The following is a 15,744-nucleotide window of genomic DNA, read 5'->3' as shown; positions in this document are numbered from 1 at the left end:
AGAAACATGCTGGGCCAGATGCTTAAAGGTGCATCGTGTAATAAAACTAAAGCAACTGGCCATAAAATCCTCCTAATATGTCACATAGACTCAGGAATAATGTTCATATAACAAACTGAACTCACCAACAACAGTACAGACAAAATATTTGCATTAAAAAAATATATTTTGCAGACTGCAAATCATGTTTATGTTTTGAAATCATGTTTTGGCATGTGGCGCCACCTACCGCCGCCTACCAATCATTGCAGTCAGTAGAGTCTCAGCTGCCGAGCAACCACGGGTTGCCAGTTACATCAGAAAAAGAAACCTAAAAATTTTGAATTTGAATGTAGTAACCGTTTTTGGCCACTTTCTTACATATGGTACCTTTAAATACTGACTGTATGTGCATACAATCTGTATGTCCATGAAGCTTTTCAGGGGAAAAAAAATCATTTTGGAAGATGTTTTTAAAATAAACTTTTACCACGTGAGTTCATATCGATGCTCCCTAAGTCTCTCTTTCACTTAGTTATCCTCTTGGCCACTGGGAAGGAGGTTTCATGGAAGAATAACTTCTCAGTTTACAGCACAAAGAAACCGTGTCATTCAAACCAGTGGAGAGCACAGTGTTTCACCATGTGTCTATTGTATTTTTTCACACAACAATGCTTTCTATGACGCAACACAACATTGGCTTTGAGAAGAAGAAGACAAAAAAACGTGTCCTGCTAAAACAGCATTTTTATGACTGACCAAACCACCAGCGACAGGAAATGTGTTTCCTGTTTAATGAAGCTTTAAGCCGTGTTCGTATTACACAATGCACACGAAAACATAACCTAAAACCAACTCGTCTTTGTTCCCTATGTTGACACCTTCCCTCTCTATCCTCTGATTCATACAGTTGGTGTCTTTGTTGGCTGCAGGGTCAGGTGTCAGTGACTAGGCGTTAATAACAAGGGCTTGAGCTGTGATTCTGTTTTACTCGACGTGTCCTTAATATCTGTATTGGACGGACAAAGAGTGTGAAATGTGCAGGACACGACGAGAATGAAAGTTATGTCCTCGTGCTCACTCTGCCGTAGAGAAATATCACCGCAAAACATCACCGACCTACACACACACGCACACACATGCACAGTTGGAGGTACAACATTCATCATAAGTAAATGCACAAGTGAAGTCATCACTTATACACACACAGTCTCATCGGCCTTTGTTTCACACACACAGTCACGCATGCTCACACCACACAATGACCTCATCCCTCACATCACCCCTCTTCCACCCCATCACACTCACACACACACACACTCACAGAGAAAGAGAGAGCGAGAGCAAGAGAAAGGGTCAATCCATTAAGACCTGACTGCAGCTGATCCCTTCCTTTATGTTCCTCTCGTTTAAATTCATTCACTTCATTATCTGTAATGAGAATTTATCAAAGAGAGCCAACTCATATCAGAATGATTAATAGAGTTATTATGTCTTGCACAGTAACATGTAATCATCAATACAATGTAAAACCATTTCGGAAATTAAGTGCGTGTGTGTGTGTGTGTGTAATCATTGTTTAGGTTCCCCAAACTTCACCAAAGCATTAACTGCACTTTTCAGAAACAACATACACGTAATAAAAACACCACCAGGCTCCAAAAAAACCAACATCTTTATCACACTGAATAATTTAATACATGTCAGTCACATGACTGCAATGTCAGACACACTGAACCATACCTTTTTGCACAAATCTTGACCTAGAATACACAAATGAATGCAGATTTCCATCACACACGACCTGCCTGTCAGTGTGTCCCTAATGCAGTGACAAGGAAAATGTTTCTTTCCTAATCAGGATTCCTGCTCATACGAGCAAGTTTAAAGGTGCCATATGTAAGAATGTGGCCAAAAATGGTTACTACATTCAAATTCAAAATACCGAGGTCTTTCAGGTTTCGTTTTCTGACATAACTGGCAACCCGTGGTTGCTCGGCAGCTGAGACTCTACTGACTGCAATGATTGGTAGACGGCGGTAGGTGGCGCCACATGCCAAAACATGATTTCAAAACATAAACATAATTTGCAGTCTGCAAAATATATTTTTTTAATGCAAATATTTTGGCTGTACTGTTGTTGTTAGTGAGTTCAGTTTGTTATTTGAACATTATTCCTGAGTCTCTGTGACATATTAGGAGGATTTTACGGCCAGTTGCTTTAGATTTATTACATAATGCTCCTTTAACGCTAATAGTTCAATATGTTCAAATAGAATTAATAGAATTTGTCCGTCATTATTTTGCTTGAAAACGAATGTGTCTCACGAAACATCTTGCAGGTTTTCATTTGCTTCAAAATCTTAGTGAGTGTGAAGGCAAAAGCACATGATTCACATCTTCACTGAAACGATCCATTCAAACCTCCTGCCACTTTTAAAGTGGAAAAGCCTGAAGTTGTTATGCACCTTCCTCTTATCTAACACTGCGTTTTGTTAAATTAACAAAAATGCAAATAAACAGTGAATATGTCTGGGAACGTTTTTATCTCCTAAAGTGGAAAATAACCTAAAGCATAATTTCAGCTGCTGCTGGTTTGTCAAAAAAATCTTTCTCTTAAGGAAACTTAATTATTTTTGATAAAAGTGTGCAAATGTGTGCTGTTATTACTGCAGGGATTTATTGTAGGCAGAGGACAGTCGCCCAAAAGGATGGTTGTACAAGATTACGCGTGAGTGTGTGTGTTTGTGTGTGTGCGAGGGAGAAAGAGAGAGAGAGAGACTCTCCAGGGAAGTGTCTCCTGTCATCACACCTTTTCTTTACACCAGGGTCTCTCTCTTTCGCTCCCTCGCGCTCTCCTTTACCTCCAGAGGTTTTCGTTTTGCTGGAAAGCAAAACAGGTGGACACATGACTCATAGATGCCTCCCTCTGCATGTGTGTGTGTGTGTGTAATGTGTGTTTGGCCCAATGAAGCCTCCCCTGCAATAAAAAGTTGTCTTGCGGCTAAAAGAGAAACACCCTCTCTTCCTCCACTCTGCTTTGTCCTGCAGTTCACCCTTAAATAATTCAGATCTTTCCCCTCCTCCACACACACACACACACACACACACACACACACACACACACACACACACACACACACACACACACACACACACACACACACACACACACACACACACACACACACACACACACACACACAACTATTCCTCTCAGGACACTGCACTGACTTCCATTCAGTTGGACAGCCTTAACAACATGTTATCCCGAACCTTAACCATAACCTGTTAGTGCCGATAACCTTATGACCTCTCCATAATTTAAACCTAACCAGTTCCAGACTACTGGTCCTGACAAGGTCGGTGTTTATGTCAGGAAAGATCATGAAGAGGCAACAAATACAAGTCCACACACACACACTGCCCAGATTTGCCACCAGGGGGCGCTTCCACTGGTTGCAATAGAACTCTGATTGAATGGAAGCCTATATGACATGAAATATGCATGGAGGTATGTGTTATTGTTTATATTATTAACTAATCTGATGACTGTTTAATTCATGAAGTAATATTGTGTGCCAATGAAACATATAAACTATATTCAAGAATGCAAACATTTACAATCTCAACAGCCCATATATGTTATTTGTGTAGTCATAAAGTGATAAAAACAACATACAGTCACAATGTTATTATTAAGACTAATGTCTGCTCGTGAGGCGGAAAACATGAAATATTAAGCTGCAAAAACCTGCAATTGCATTATTGTGACACACTTTTTCTTTCATTCTTTACATACACAGTCTTTTTGTCTTTGGTTTTCTTTTCTTTTCTTTTTTTCCCTGAGCACATGTACACCTCCCTACATACAGACACGAAAAAACACAAACGCACACGCTGCAGCACTCGTCTATTCCCTAAGGTATTCCAGGCGACATTGTGGATTAAAATAGCTGACGACCCACATATTCCAGTTTAGCAGACATGGCACTGCTGGGCCAGACATCACAACTATTTTGTCCGTACAAAGCAGCACAAATGGCCTGATTTAGAAAACACTTGTGTAAAAACGCAATTATGACAAATGTTGGAGAAGCCAAAACTCTAACATCAATTATGAAAATGTGAAGACGTTGTGTTGTTGAAATAAAAATGGGTGAGATTTTTTTTGGACATTTTCATTTTTCACTCCGTAGTTAGAAAGTCACTGGTGGTAATGACATAATGTGTATTCAGTTAGTGACATTTACCTTTGCTGACCCTGCAGCTGCTTTACATATGTGTGTGTGTGTGATATTCTGTGATCAAATCAGGTGGATCGAGCCAATAAGAAGCAGAGGGAAGATGAAAGAAGAGATGACATCAGCACAGGCCACTGAAGTTGAGATCGCGGATCAGCAACTCTAAAACAACGCAAAGTTTGATTTTACTTAATTGTGAGTAGAGCCAGACACTGAAGGTACGAGTGGGGGAGAAAAGGGCTAATATTTCAAACACATATTGTTGTGCTGATATCAGAAAGAGGAGAAGTGAATATGTGAGGTCTATGTCATCGCCCCGAAACACGTACTGTACTTTTGCTCTGGTTTCATTTCATACGTTTTCCTTGGCTCCAGTTGAGGTAAATGTGTTAACACTCAATTGGTGTTTTAGATGTTGTGGTGATGAATGTGGCTGAATGTGTTGAATCTCCATTCTCTGTCTCCCCACCTCTCTCTCTCCCTCCCTCTTGTTTCCCCGTCTCTCCGACTTGTGAGGAAAAACAGGACAAATTCCCAAGGTCATCTTCCTCCACTGCATCTGACCCATTTACTGTGTCCTAGGCTGCACACACACACACACACACACACACACACACACACCAATCATGCATACATAAGTGCGTACACGAGCGCGCCTGACGCACTCTGTCATCAGCGCAACTCTGTCTCTTGTTCTGCCTGAGCACAGACATCGTGTGCACCTATACACACAGACAGTGTTCATGCTCAAATGCCCTGAAACATTGTGGCTCTGCAGCAGGAGTTGATTTAATTAAAAAAGACACTAGAATACAACATCATCTTATTTCAGTAGGGAGGAGCCTCCTCTCCTCTGCTTGACTTCTTCAAACTGTACCAGAACGTCCCGAGGATTCTCCGTCCCCATGCTGAGGAGACGAGCGCTGACATTTGTTATCTCTGTTTGGGACAAAATTCTACAGAAGTAGAGAGCAGCCATAGTGTTAGAGAGGTTAGTGTGATATACGGTGTGTGTGTTCAATAATTTAGTACGGCCCTTGAAGGATGCTATAAAATTTGAAGCAGCCCTGGATTGGAAAAAGGTTTCCCATTTATGAGTACTGATGTGACTAAATATGCCAGTGCTCGTGAAAGTTGTCATTTTAACTGCTTCAGTTAATTGTCTACCATTCTCCACCTTCCTTGCATGATAAAAAAACCCAGAATTTTTTTTTTTTTTAAATAAATGAACAGTATACAGTGCTCCTGATATCTAAAGTTGAAAGATTTGTGTATTACACACTACTGCAGTTTCCTCCACTACAAAAGTGCAAAAAACAAACCATGAACAGAGCTACAGTGATTGGAAGCTATTGAGCTAACCTGAGGAGAGAGGGATAACCTTTTAGATTTTGCTAAGAGATATGCTACTTCTATAAAATATATGTATAGTTGCATACAATAGTCCACTACGGATCTTTGTGAAAGCTGCTGCACTTGTGAGTTAGATCCTGAATGTTGTACTGCCAACTATAGGCCTTGGCTAGCGAGAGCACACACAAGCATGCACGCATGCACGCACGCACGCACGCACGAACACTTCCTTTGCCACTGTCAACATCCTCTTGCACACTATGAATGATGTCATTAGCAAAACACACACAATGGTGCGTGTGAGTGTATTTCAGCGGAGCAGCAGCAAAACTAAAGAGGCAGGAAGAGGCTCAGCTGTTGAACGACTTTGAGGAATAAAGTTTGAATCACTGTGATTTCACTTTGCAAAACTTACTGTTGTCATAACAAGACAAAGATATGTAAAATAATAAAAAAAACAACAACAACAAAAAAACTGCAGGCATTTCATTGTTGGTATTTTTTTGTTTTCATGCTTCCTCCTGTAAAACAATATAAAAAAGAAAAGGGAGAAAACACAGAGTCAGTGCCACCCTTTCTTTGTTTTTTTCTATAATAAAGAAAAAGAAAAAGAAAGGAAAGAGGAAGCGATGCCCCACAATGTCTTTGTTTACTTGGAAAAATATGTTTCCATCAGCGTTTATTGCACCCACTCTTTGCTGAAACATCAACTTAACCTCAGACCATAAGCAAAAAAAGTGAAATACAACCCAGTGGTTGGTTGGTTGTCGTTGGGCATTTAAAAAAAAAAGAAAATCTGTTTTTAAATGTGCAAATTCAGAATAAGCATGAACAGAAGGATGTTAGGAGGAGACTGTTGGAGGGAGGAGGAGACAGAGACAGACAGACAGACAGACAGACAGACAGACAGACAGACAGACAGACAGACAGACAGACAGAATGCTGGGCAAGAATGGGAGTGTTGGACGGACGCCAGGTCACAGGGCTTTATCACTGAGCCAATCGGTCTGCAAACACTGGCTCAGCAGGATGTAGAGACACAAACACTATACAACCCACCTGTGTGTGTGTGTGTGTGTGTGTGTGTGTGTGTGTGTGTGTGTGTGTGTGTGTGTGTGGCCAGCAGGGGTGGAAATGACAGGGCTCCTCACTATACGATATAATACGCAATACGTGGTCCATGATAGCAATAATATCACGAAACAACGATACCATGTCAATCGATATCTTGCAAGACAATCATACAGTGATACATCACCATATCTGTCTAACTGAAGAAAACAGAACGTCTGTGAAATGTAAAAAGTGCAGGATTTCTCTAATTATTCAAAACATAGTGCATAAAGTCTATGTATTGAAAGTGGATTGTGCATCTCTTAACATAGCTTTCTTTATTTGTGAATTAAAATATCTTCTATTGCACGAGGAAGGACGATGATATGTTACCAAGGCGACGTTTTGGCCCACCCCTAGTGGCCAGTAGAATAAATTGTGTATCCTGTAATCCTTAATTATACTATGATTTAGTGCTTTCATTAATTTGGTCAGTCCTCTGCTATATTCTGGTGTTGGGCTTTAACAACAGTTTATTCTGCAGTATATTGGACTTTACAGATCGTAATGCCTTCTTAAGTTAGCACTGTTATGCTAACTAAGTTAGCATACGGTATATGCTGTCTAAATTCAAATAGATTTTGGATGACGTGAATGACAAAATCTCTCATCCTTGCATCATTAGCTCGAGTTGAAATACAGTATTTGAACTTGACAGAAAAGAAATTGCTTCTGCTCTTTTCTGAAAGCAAACAGGTAAATATTTGAATGTTAGTCATGCAAGTGATATGCAAAAAAAAACAGAAATCATCATGCTGCCAACCTTGTATTAGTAACACCAAACTGCTTTGGGCTAAATCTGAAAGTTCCACAATGTTGTTCACAAGTGTCCAGAAGAATTAAGCATCCAAAAGTATTCAGTTCATTATGACTGAAACAAATGCTTCTTTTCCATTATTCATGAATATGTTTATACATTTTTTTTATCACCAAAATGCCCCAGAAATTAAAATAGATGCACTTTAAGCAGGATCAGCTACTGTAAACAAAAACAACAACAATTCCCATAGGTGTGTGGTACACATGTTAATACAGGCAGAGTGAAAATAGCTCTCTGACTTGTGTTTTCCAGGTTTTTTTTTTTAAGCTCGTCTAGCTTAATGTTAAGTGCAGATGACCGTCAGGTTTTCCATCTCAGGGCTGATACTACAAAAATAAAGCCAACACTCAGCCTCTTGGAAAAAAAAAATACCTGGCGTTCTTCCTCAGTACATGGAAAAACAATTAGCAGCAGAATTATCTAAATATATTTTCAAATCCAACTGTGACTCTCTTAGGATGCACTACGTTATTAACTGAGAAGAATATTAGGCATCTCTGGAGTCGTTGTGAGTTCACACATCCACACAGAGATTATTAATCAAGACCCTTAAACTAATATCCTTACATGTCAGTTTGTTGCTTAGAATAATGTAATTATATACAATATATGGAACACATAATGTACCATATGATTCCTACAATGTAGTTGATTTTCCCAGTGTACGTGAAGCATGAAGAGATGAATGGGTAATCCTCCTCGTAAACTGTAGTAATCGTGCTTCATGGTGAATAGCGCTGGAGCGTTGCCCTCCATAGAAAAGCACTCATCTTGAAAGATCAGGCCTATGGCTTTCACAGTATAAGCTCTCTCCATCACAAGTGCAGTTCATTTGTTCTGCTTTCCTGCCATGTTAGCCTGACTGCTCACTTTCTTATCTAATCTCTGTCGCCGTAGACTGACTGCCTTATTCACTTACTGAATTATGGGTTCTCGGGCACGTCTGTGTGTGTGTCTGCGTCTGACTCGAGTGATTTCAAATTATGGGTCAAAGACAATAACTGTATGTTTGAGTCCATGATAAAAAAGAAAAAAAAAAAAAAAAGGATGAATACAGTGATTAGAATGGCTTACACTGAAGGGCTGGCACCAGTTTCCACACTTTAAAAAGTGAAGCAGCAATGTTTCAGGATTTTAAACAACAATTATTCTTCCATTTATTGTTGTCACTGGACATTAGACAATGGGAAATGCAAATCCCCTCCTAATCACATCAACAAAAATGCTAATTTTAGACTTTCAATTCATCCTGTTTTCCAGATGATATTGTGTTCTGGGTCACAGGGGCCTGCAGTCAGTCACTACATGCAGTGGACAAACAGTGGCTCCCCGTGGACTGGTCACCGGTCAATCACAGAGTAGACTTACGTCTAAAGACCCACCACAGTTCTGCTGATCGACCTGAGCTTAAGGGCTTCAGTTCTGACAGAAATTACAAGCAGCTGTGAGGTATAAACCCAGTTAGCTTCCTAAATGTCATTCCAAGGACTTGTTAATCCATAGTAGGTTATTTAGACAATAACTGTGAAGAGATTTCATTGTGGGGAAAAGTGCCGGTCACACATTCACACAGTCCAAGAGTCAAGATTGGCATTTAGTTTATCTTAGATGCATTTAAATTAAAACTCACATAGAGTGGTCCTGTTGCACATATATATTAGTTATGGAGGTCTACTTACATACATTAACTTGTTTTTATGGTCAAAAACCTCCTAGTTGCTGTAAACGAGCCGATCCCAGCAGCAATATTTCAGACTCAACTCTCTCACCCAGAAGACAGAGTCTTGTGATTGGCCAGTACCCGGAAGTGACATATTCCCTGCCGCAGTCCCTTTTATGACTTTGACCCGGAGTCAGACCCAGAGTCAGAAGACACTGTCGCTCGTGAAACACCTCCACAACGGACGTTATTCTTCTTCTGGTTCAATGTACGCAACCAGATGTGCCCGGACTAGTGCCAGGAGCAGGACGATCTGCTGTTCAGGAGAACCGGTGTTTACGTAACCGGACCAGGTTTTTTCAGAGATCTCGCTGAGCCTGAGATTACAATAAAACACAGCGTTCTCAGCAGTGGCTGAACTGTTTGTTTAGAACCTTCAGGGCTTCTTAAACAAGGTAATGACGCAGATACACACTTTAAAACAGCGTTAATTGGAACTTCCGGTCTAGGTCCGCTTTAACTGAAGTATAAACACAAATGTGTTGTAATGCTGACATACAACTGGAGGAAAAAAGAGAATGAATTCAGTTTTATGTTGCTCTCTCTCTCTCTCTCTCTCTCTCTCACTGCAACTATATTCTTCTGTCTGTCTCCTCCTTATCTCTCCATTCCTTTGTTTCCTCCGTTCTCTTCCTATTTTTTCATCTGCTATGACTATGAGGAAGCAGCTGTGCTCCGCAGACAATTACATAACTGTGTAGCATGTGTGTGTGCGCGTGCATGTCTGTTAGTGAAACAGGATGAATGGAAAGACAGACAAAAGGAGGATGGAGTAAGAAAGGATGAGGGGGGAAGGTCTTCCCTTTCCTGACTGACTTACACATGTGTTCATCTTCGCTCATTTGTTAGATCTTCTGTTTTTTTTTTCTGTTTTCGTTCGCTCTCATTCTTTCTTTTACTTGTTCCCTCACTGCCACACCACTGCCGTGCAGAGTTACTGGGCTGTGAAACATAAAAAACTGCAGCATGCATAGCAATTTATTATCTTGTCAAACTTCCCTGGGCCAGTGTCACGCGGTGGGGAGGGGGGAGTGTGTGAGAGAGAGAGAGAGAGAGAGAGAGAGAGAGAGAGAGAGAGAGAGAGAGAGAGAGAGAACACAATAAGAGAGAGAAAAAAGTTGAAAACCCACTTTTTTAAATGCTCTATTCAGTGGGTTATTCGTGTATCCAAAGGTTATTTTATGATCACCATCTTGCATTGTTTTTAAAAAGAATGTAATACAAAAAAAGAAAAAAGTGATAGAAAAACACATGTAGAATTTTTTGATATTTTTTCCATTCACCCATCCATTACAGAGGAGCTGCTCACCAGGCTAACAAAGAGCCTTAAAAGCTTTTTGATAATTACAAAATTGTACTTATGTTTATATAATATATATATATTATGTATTATATTCATATAAGTGATTAATCGATTAATTACATTTTCAGGTGCATAAAAACATGCCTGATATATAATTATTAACTCTCAGGTGTGGTACTTGCTCTCAGCATGAACTGTCGATGTGATATTGGCAGATCTTTTTAAATACGGGAGAACAGAGAGATTTGAAATGTCAGAGCTTTTTGAGATGTGTATACACAGAGTGAGCTCTGCTTCTCCAGGCAGGAGACAGACTTGAGCATTCAACAGCAGTTAACTGGATGATTTTTTTCTGTGGAAAAATGGCAGCGATTGTTCGTCTTTTGTTGGAAACACGAAGGATTGGACAGAAATAGATGGAATGGTTGATGCTTCACTGTTGCAATCAAGGACTGCAGCAGATATAACACTGACAAAATGCCCTCTTGAGAAAAACGCAGGGCTGTATAGGTTGCAGAGCTGGCTGCTCTACTACCACAGAGCTGTAACAACACCACAGCAAAGGAATCCATCAGCTGGAAAACAACTACAGACACACAGAGCATGTAAATTAAGAGGTGAGGAAAACAGTTTGCCAGTTTATTCTCTACTTAAATGTTCGCCTTAATCATCCTTCTCTTTTCAAAGGGTTTTTAACCAAAAACAATTTACATAGAAATGTTTTTCCATTACTTTTTCCATGACTACAGTATGAAATAAAGGGATAACATAGCCTTCCTGGGTGGACTCCACTCCAGACACACTTACACCCATATAAAGCCTTTCAAATCACCCTAAGCCTGTGAGAATGCAGCAATTATATGCACAACATGGGCTCATACTGTCAGAGGCAACGAGGCTAAAATGATATAGACAGGTGAGAGAGAGAAGGAAGGAAGGGAGGAAGGGAGGAGAGAGGGTGGAAGGGGAAGGTTGCACATGTTAAGCCATGATGTAAAGAAATTGATAAAAAAAAGAAGCCTGTACCAGGAAAGACCAAAGACCAGGGGCACGATGTCAGGACAGAAAGGAAAATATATGTGTTTGTGTGTGTGTGTGTTTTTCTCTGTCAGTCTGACAGCAAACAGCCAATTACTGTCGAAAGTGGCGAGATGAGTCCTGCCAGACCATAGCTTTCCATTAGTGCATGCCAGCCTGTATGTGTGTGTGTGTGTGTGTGTGTGTGTGTGTGTGTGTGTGTGTGTGTGTGTGTGTGTGTGTGTGTGTGTGAGGGGGGGAGAGAGTGATGAGTGAATGAGGGGAATGGAGGGAGACAGAAGACACAAGAGTGAGAAAAATATGACTGTGCCCACATGGTCTCAGTGTGAGTGAGTGTTTCTCTCTCTCTCCTCCCTGCGACTGTCCTCACAAGTGCGCATACATTTAATAACACACCTTCTTGCATCTCTGGCCACTTCCATTCACAGTAAGGCCTTTATCGCTGCAGACATTTTGACACATTTTGGGGGAAAAAGGCACAGGTGTTGCTGATAATCTGAACCATGGCTCAGTTCCGTCCATGTATTGTCAGTCAGGAGAGTGTGACAGTGAACCAGCGTGCACTTCATTTGATTATTTACACCTGCCTTTGAAAGAGGACCTATATAACCCTTTATCAACCTGAAATAACATAGCTGGGATAATGTGATGGGATGCATCTACAAAATAGTTTACAAGAATATTGAGACAATGTTGCTTGTTTGCTGTCTAACCAGTCGCCTAATGAGCAAATATATTACTTTAATCTCAGATCTAATCTAATCAAAGAGACACTAACAAAACTAGCATTACTTAAATAGTAGCCATATGTATGTTAGCCACAATTAGCCACCAACGCACACCCCTTCACCTAACTGCTGATGTTTAAAGGTGCATTATGTAATAAATCTAAATCAACTGGCCATAAAATCCTCCTAATATGTCACAGAGACTCAGGAATAATGTTCATATAACAAACTGAACTCACCAACAACAACAGTGCAAACAAGAAGTTGTATCAAAAGAAATATTTTGCAGACTGCAAATCATGTTTTGGCATGTGGCGCCACCTACCGCCGTCTACCAATCATTGCAGTCAGTAGAGTCTCAGCTGCCGAGCAATCACGGGTTGCCAGTTACGTCAGAAAACCAAACCTAAAAGACCTCTGTATTTTGAATTTCAATGTAGTAACCGTTTTTGGCCACATTCTTACATATGGCACCTTTAAAATAAAATAAATAAATAAAATAAATAAAATAAACAATACTGATGAATACTTTATGTTGGTGAAATGAAACATGTATGTAGCTGTGCCAAATTTGGCAAAAAAAATGTCTTGGACTAGTCTATGTACTGGATTTTCAGCAATGAACCACATGTATTTTCATCTGGTTCCTGGTAGTAACCAATTAAAATGTGTTAAAATGTAATCGCACCCAGGCCAAAAAAAGTCTTCAGTTATTTCCAATTACTATTAATTGCTTCTAGTCGTTGCCAGGGTGACAAGTGATGGGGAGCAAATCCACAAAAACTGTCTCTCTCAGACTGCCCATGTGTCTTTATAGCAACTCACATAAAACAGGTGCAATTATTCACTTGTGTCTTTTGTTACAATGCCATCACCGCTCAATCCCATATGAGAACTTACAGTGTCCTCATGTTTAATGAAAAACAACTCCCTGTGAGTAAAAGTGTGGAGCTGCTGTTCCCCCCCTCAGCTCCACATTCCTGTCCACACATCAGCTTTAACATCTTTTCCAGCCTCTCACACACTGTGGAAAAGGAGACACACACTAAAAATCTACAACTTTATGAAACCTCCCAATTAATATGCAATATGATAACTACAGAAAAAAAAAAGTTACATGGGATGGAACTGTTCTGTGTGAATTAAAAATGGGACACAGCAGTGTAGATGTGTGTCACTAAGGCAGTCAGGGAGGTAGAAATGCAGTCTGGGTCTCATTCAAGACCTCCAGAATAAACATACACACAATATAACCCCTCTCTGTGAACACACAATGGACTGGCCCAATGTCGTCTGAGTAGATTTGATTCCATGCAGGGAACAGAAGACTTTTTAATAGCATGTAAAAGTGAACCCACTCTGTCTGCAACACACACTCACAGTCACACAGAGTCTGAAGATGGCTCCCTATGAACAGCCTCCATTAGTCGAGTTAAAAGCACAAAACTGGAGACAAATTGTTTTTAATCAATTCATTCTAAATTCTGCTAGGAAACAAACATCAAAAAACTGTTGCATTAATAATAATCCACAGAAAATAATCATTGTGATCTCACAAATTTACATACAAACACAATTTTAGTTTGTAATTGTGAGATAAAGCTTATGAAAGAGTCTGGGGTCTCATGGAGGGTACTGAATGTTCTATGGTTGGTGATGATGTATAATTCAGCAGGATTATCCGCAAACAAACAGTGGCAGATATAGATATATTATTTAAGAACATGTCACTTTCTATTAAGCATGTGTCCATCTTCCATGTGGCTGTACATGTGTGTGAGACCACAACCTGGTCCTAAGGAGGCAGAACCTCATCTCTGAGGAACTGGTTCAGTTTAAGATTAGAATTGTGATGCGGTTAAGGTTAGATGTGAACGGGTTATGGATAATGTTATAGAGATATGGCTTTTTTTTAGGATGTCGAAAGTCAATGCAATGTCCTCAGAAGAATAGCTGCACGGACCTTTGAGTGTGTGTGTGTGTGTGTGTGTGTGTGTGTGTGTGTGTGTGTGTGAGGCTTATATTGATCAGAACAGCCACATTACAGACACCATCACGAGCCAGGATCCAAATACTCACATTATACATCATCAGCTCAGACTGAAAATCACAAATCACCGCCAGTAAAATTAAACTGATAACATAAATCCTACTTTATTCATTCAAATCTTCACCATTTTATCCTGTTTAACTTTCAGTTTTAACACCAGGGTTAAATAAGCACAGAATGTGGAGCCCCGTATTGATTTCCGTTGAAAGTCATCTTTCAAGAAAAAACTATAATAAAGCAGCGTTTTAAAAATGTCCCTATAAGCGTTAAGAGGTTGATTGATTGTCTCATGGTCATTGGGGAAATGGTCCTGGGTTTTTTCACGAGGATTCACAGTAAGGTTTTAGATTCATAATAATAATAAAAAAGGTTTTAAACACATTTTAAGAAGCTTTTATTTGCAGCACTAAGAGGCAAATGTGTACATGTAAAGATGGTGAAAATGGTTTTTACGCATTTAAAATGCGTTTAGTCCATTAGTGCCATTAGAGCGAAATGCTGTGTCTGTATCCTCCTCTCCTCACCCCTCCCTCACTCTCTCTCTCCCTGTGTGTGTGTGTGTGTGTGTGTGTGTGTGTGTGTGTGTGTTTGTGTCTTTTCTCCTGTCAGCGGACCTCGCCGTGCTCCATGTGAGCGAGAGAGAGGAAAAAAAGAAAAAACGCATCTGCACGGGGCTGTTACGCGGAGCCTCCACTCATGCAAAACAAAAACACACCCAAAAACAAAACAAATCCGACATGAGGAAACATCACCCAGCTCACACATGTCATCTCATCACAGTTTCTACAACCCTGTCTAGTTCCCCCCTCGCAAAACAAGAGAAAACGCATCATCGCTGACCTGCTGCCAGTTCTCCTCCAGGGAAGGCATCGCGGAGAAATAACCAGTGTCATGGACGAGTTGGAGTTCCTGGAAAATACTGTAATTCGCCAACACATCCATGGTCGATGCAGGAAAAGGAAAAAGTCAGTAAACAAGTCCAGAATCCAACCGATAAACACGCACTTGTTCTTCCTTCTTCTCAGACTTGTCTAATATTTAAAAAAAAAACAAAAGCTGGGAAAAGCCCAGCTGGTGCAGAGGAGCGCACCTGAGCACTTTAATTTAAAAGGGGGAGAAAAAAAAGGAGCGTTCAGGAAGGAAAGAGTTGATTATTTTTGTTTTGTCAGTGCTCTTCCCTCTCCTCTCTGCTCCTCTCTGCTCCTCACTGTCACGCTGCTCTCCTCACTCCGCGCTCTGGGCTGCCAGGTCTATTTCCGCATTGCCAGATTGCCAATCGGTCTCCGTACGGGCTGCCAGGTTGCCAGGTTTGCTCCTCCAGCAGCAGCAGACTGGACCCCGCTGCAATCCAGGCGACCGGCGCGAGAGGGGAGGGGAGAAGGGGAGGAGCTACCTG

The 15,744-nt window shown here is 40.5% G+C and overlaps 1 protein-coding gene across 1 annotated transcript in view; it reads right to left on the bottom strand.

Annotated features, from left to right (window-relative positions):
* Positions 1-15,290, bottom strand: part of klf7b (Kruppel like factor 7b) — a gene marked incomplete at both ends in the record, with an annotated part of 64,142 nt that extends 48,852 nt beyond the window's left edge. The window contains one exon of the mRNA XM_083908369.1: positions 15,189-15,290. Coding sequence (XP_083764495.1) covers positions 15,189-15,290 — 102 coding nt within the window. The remainder of the gene's footprint in view (positions 1-15,188) is intronic.
* Positions 15,291-15,744: the final 454 nt, after the last annotated feature.

This window comes from Microchirus variegatus (genome assembly GCF_963457635.1).
Source record: "Microchirus variegatus genome assembly, chromosome: 22".
NCBI lineage: Eukaryota > Metazoa > Chordata > Actinopteri > Pleuronectiformes > Soleidae > Microchirus > Microchirus variegatus.
The sequence above is the reverse complement of the archived record's forward strand: the minus strand, read 5'-3'. Positions and strand labels throughout refer to the sequence as shown.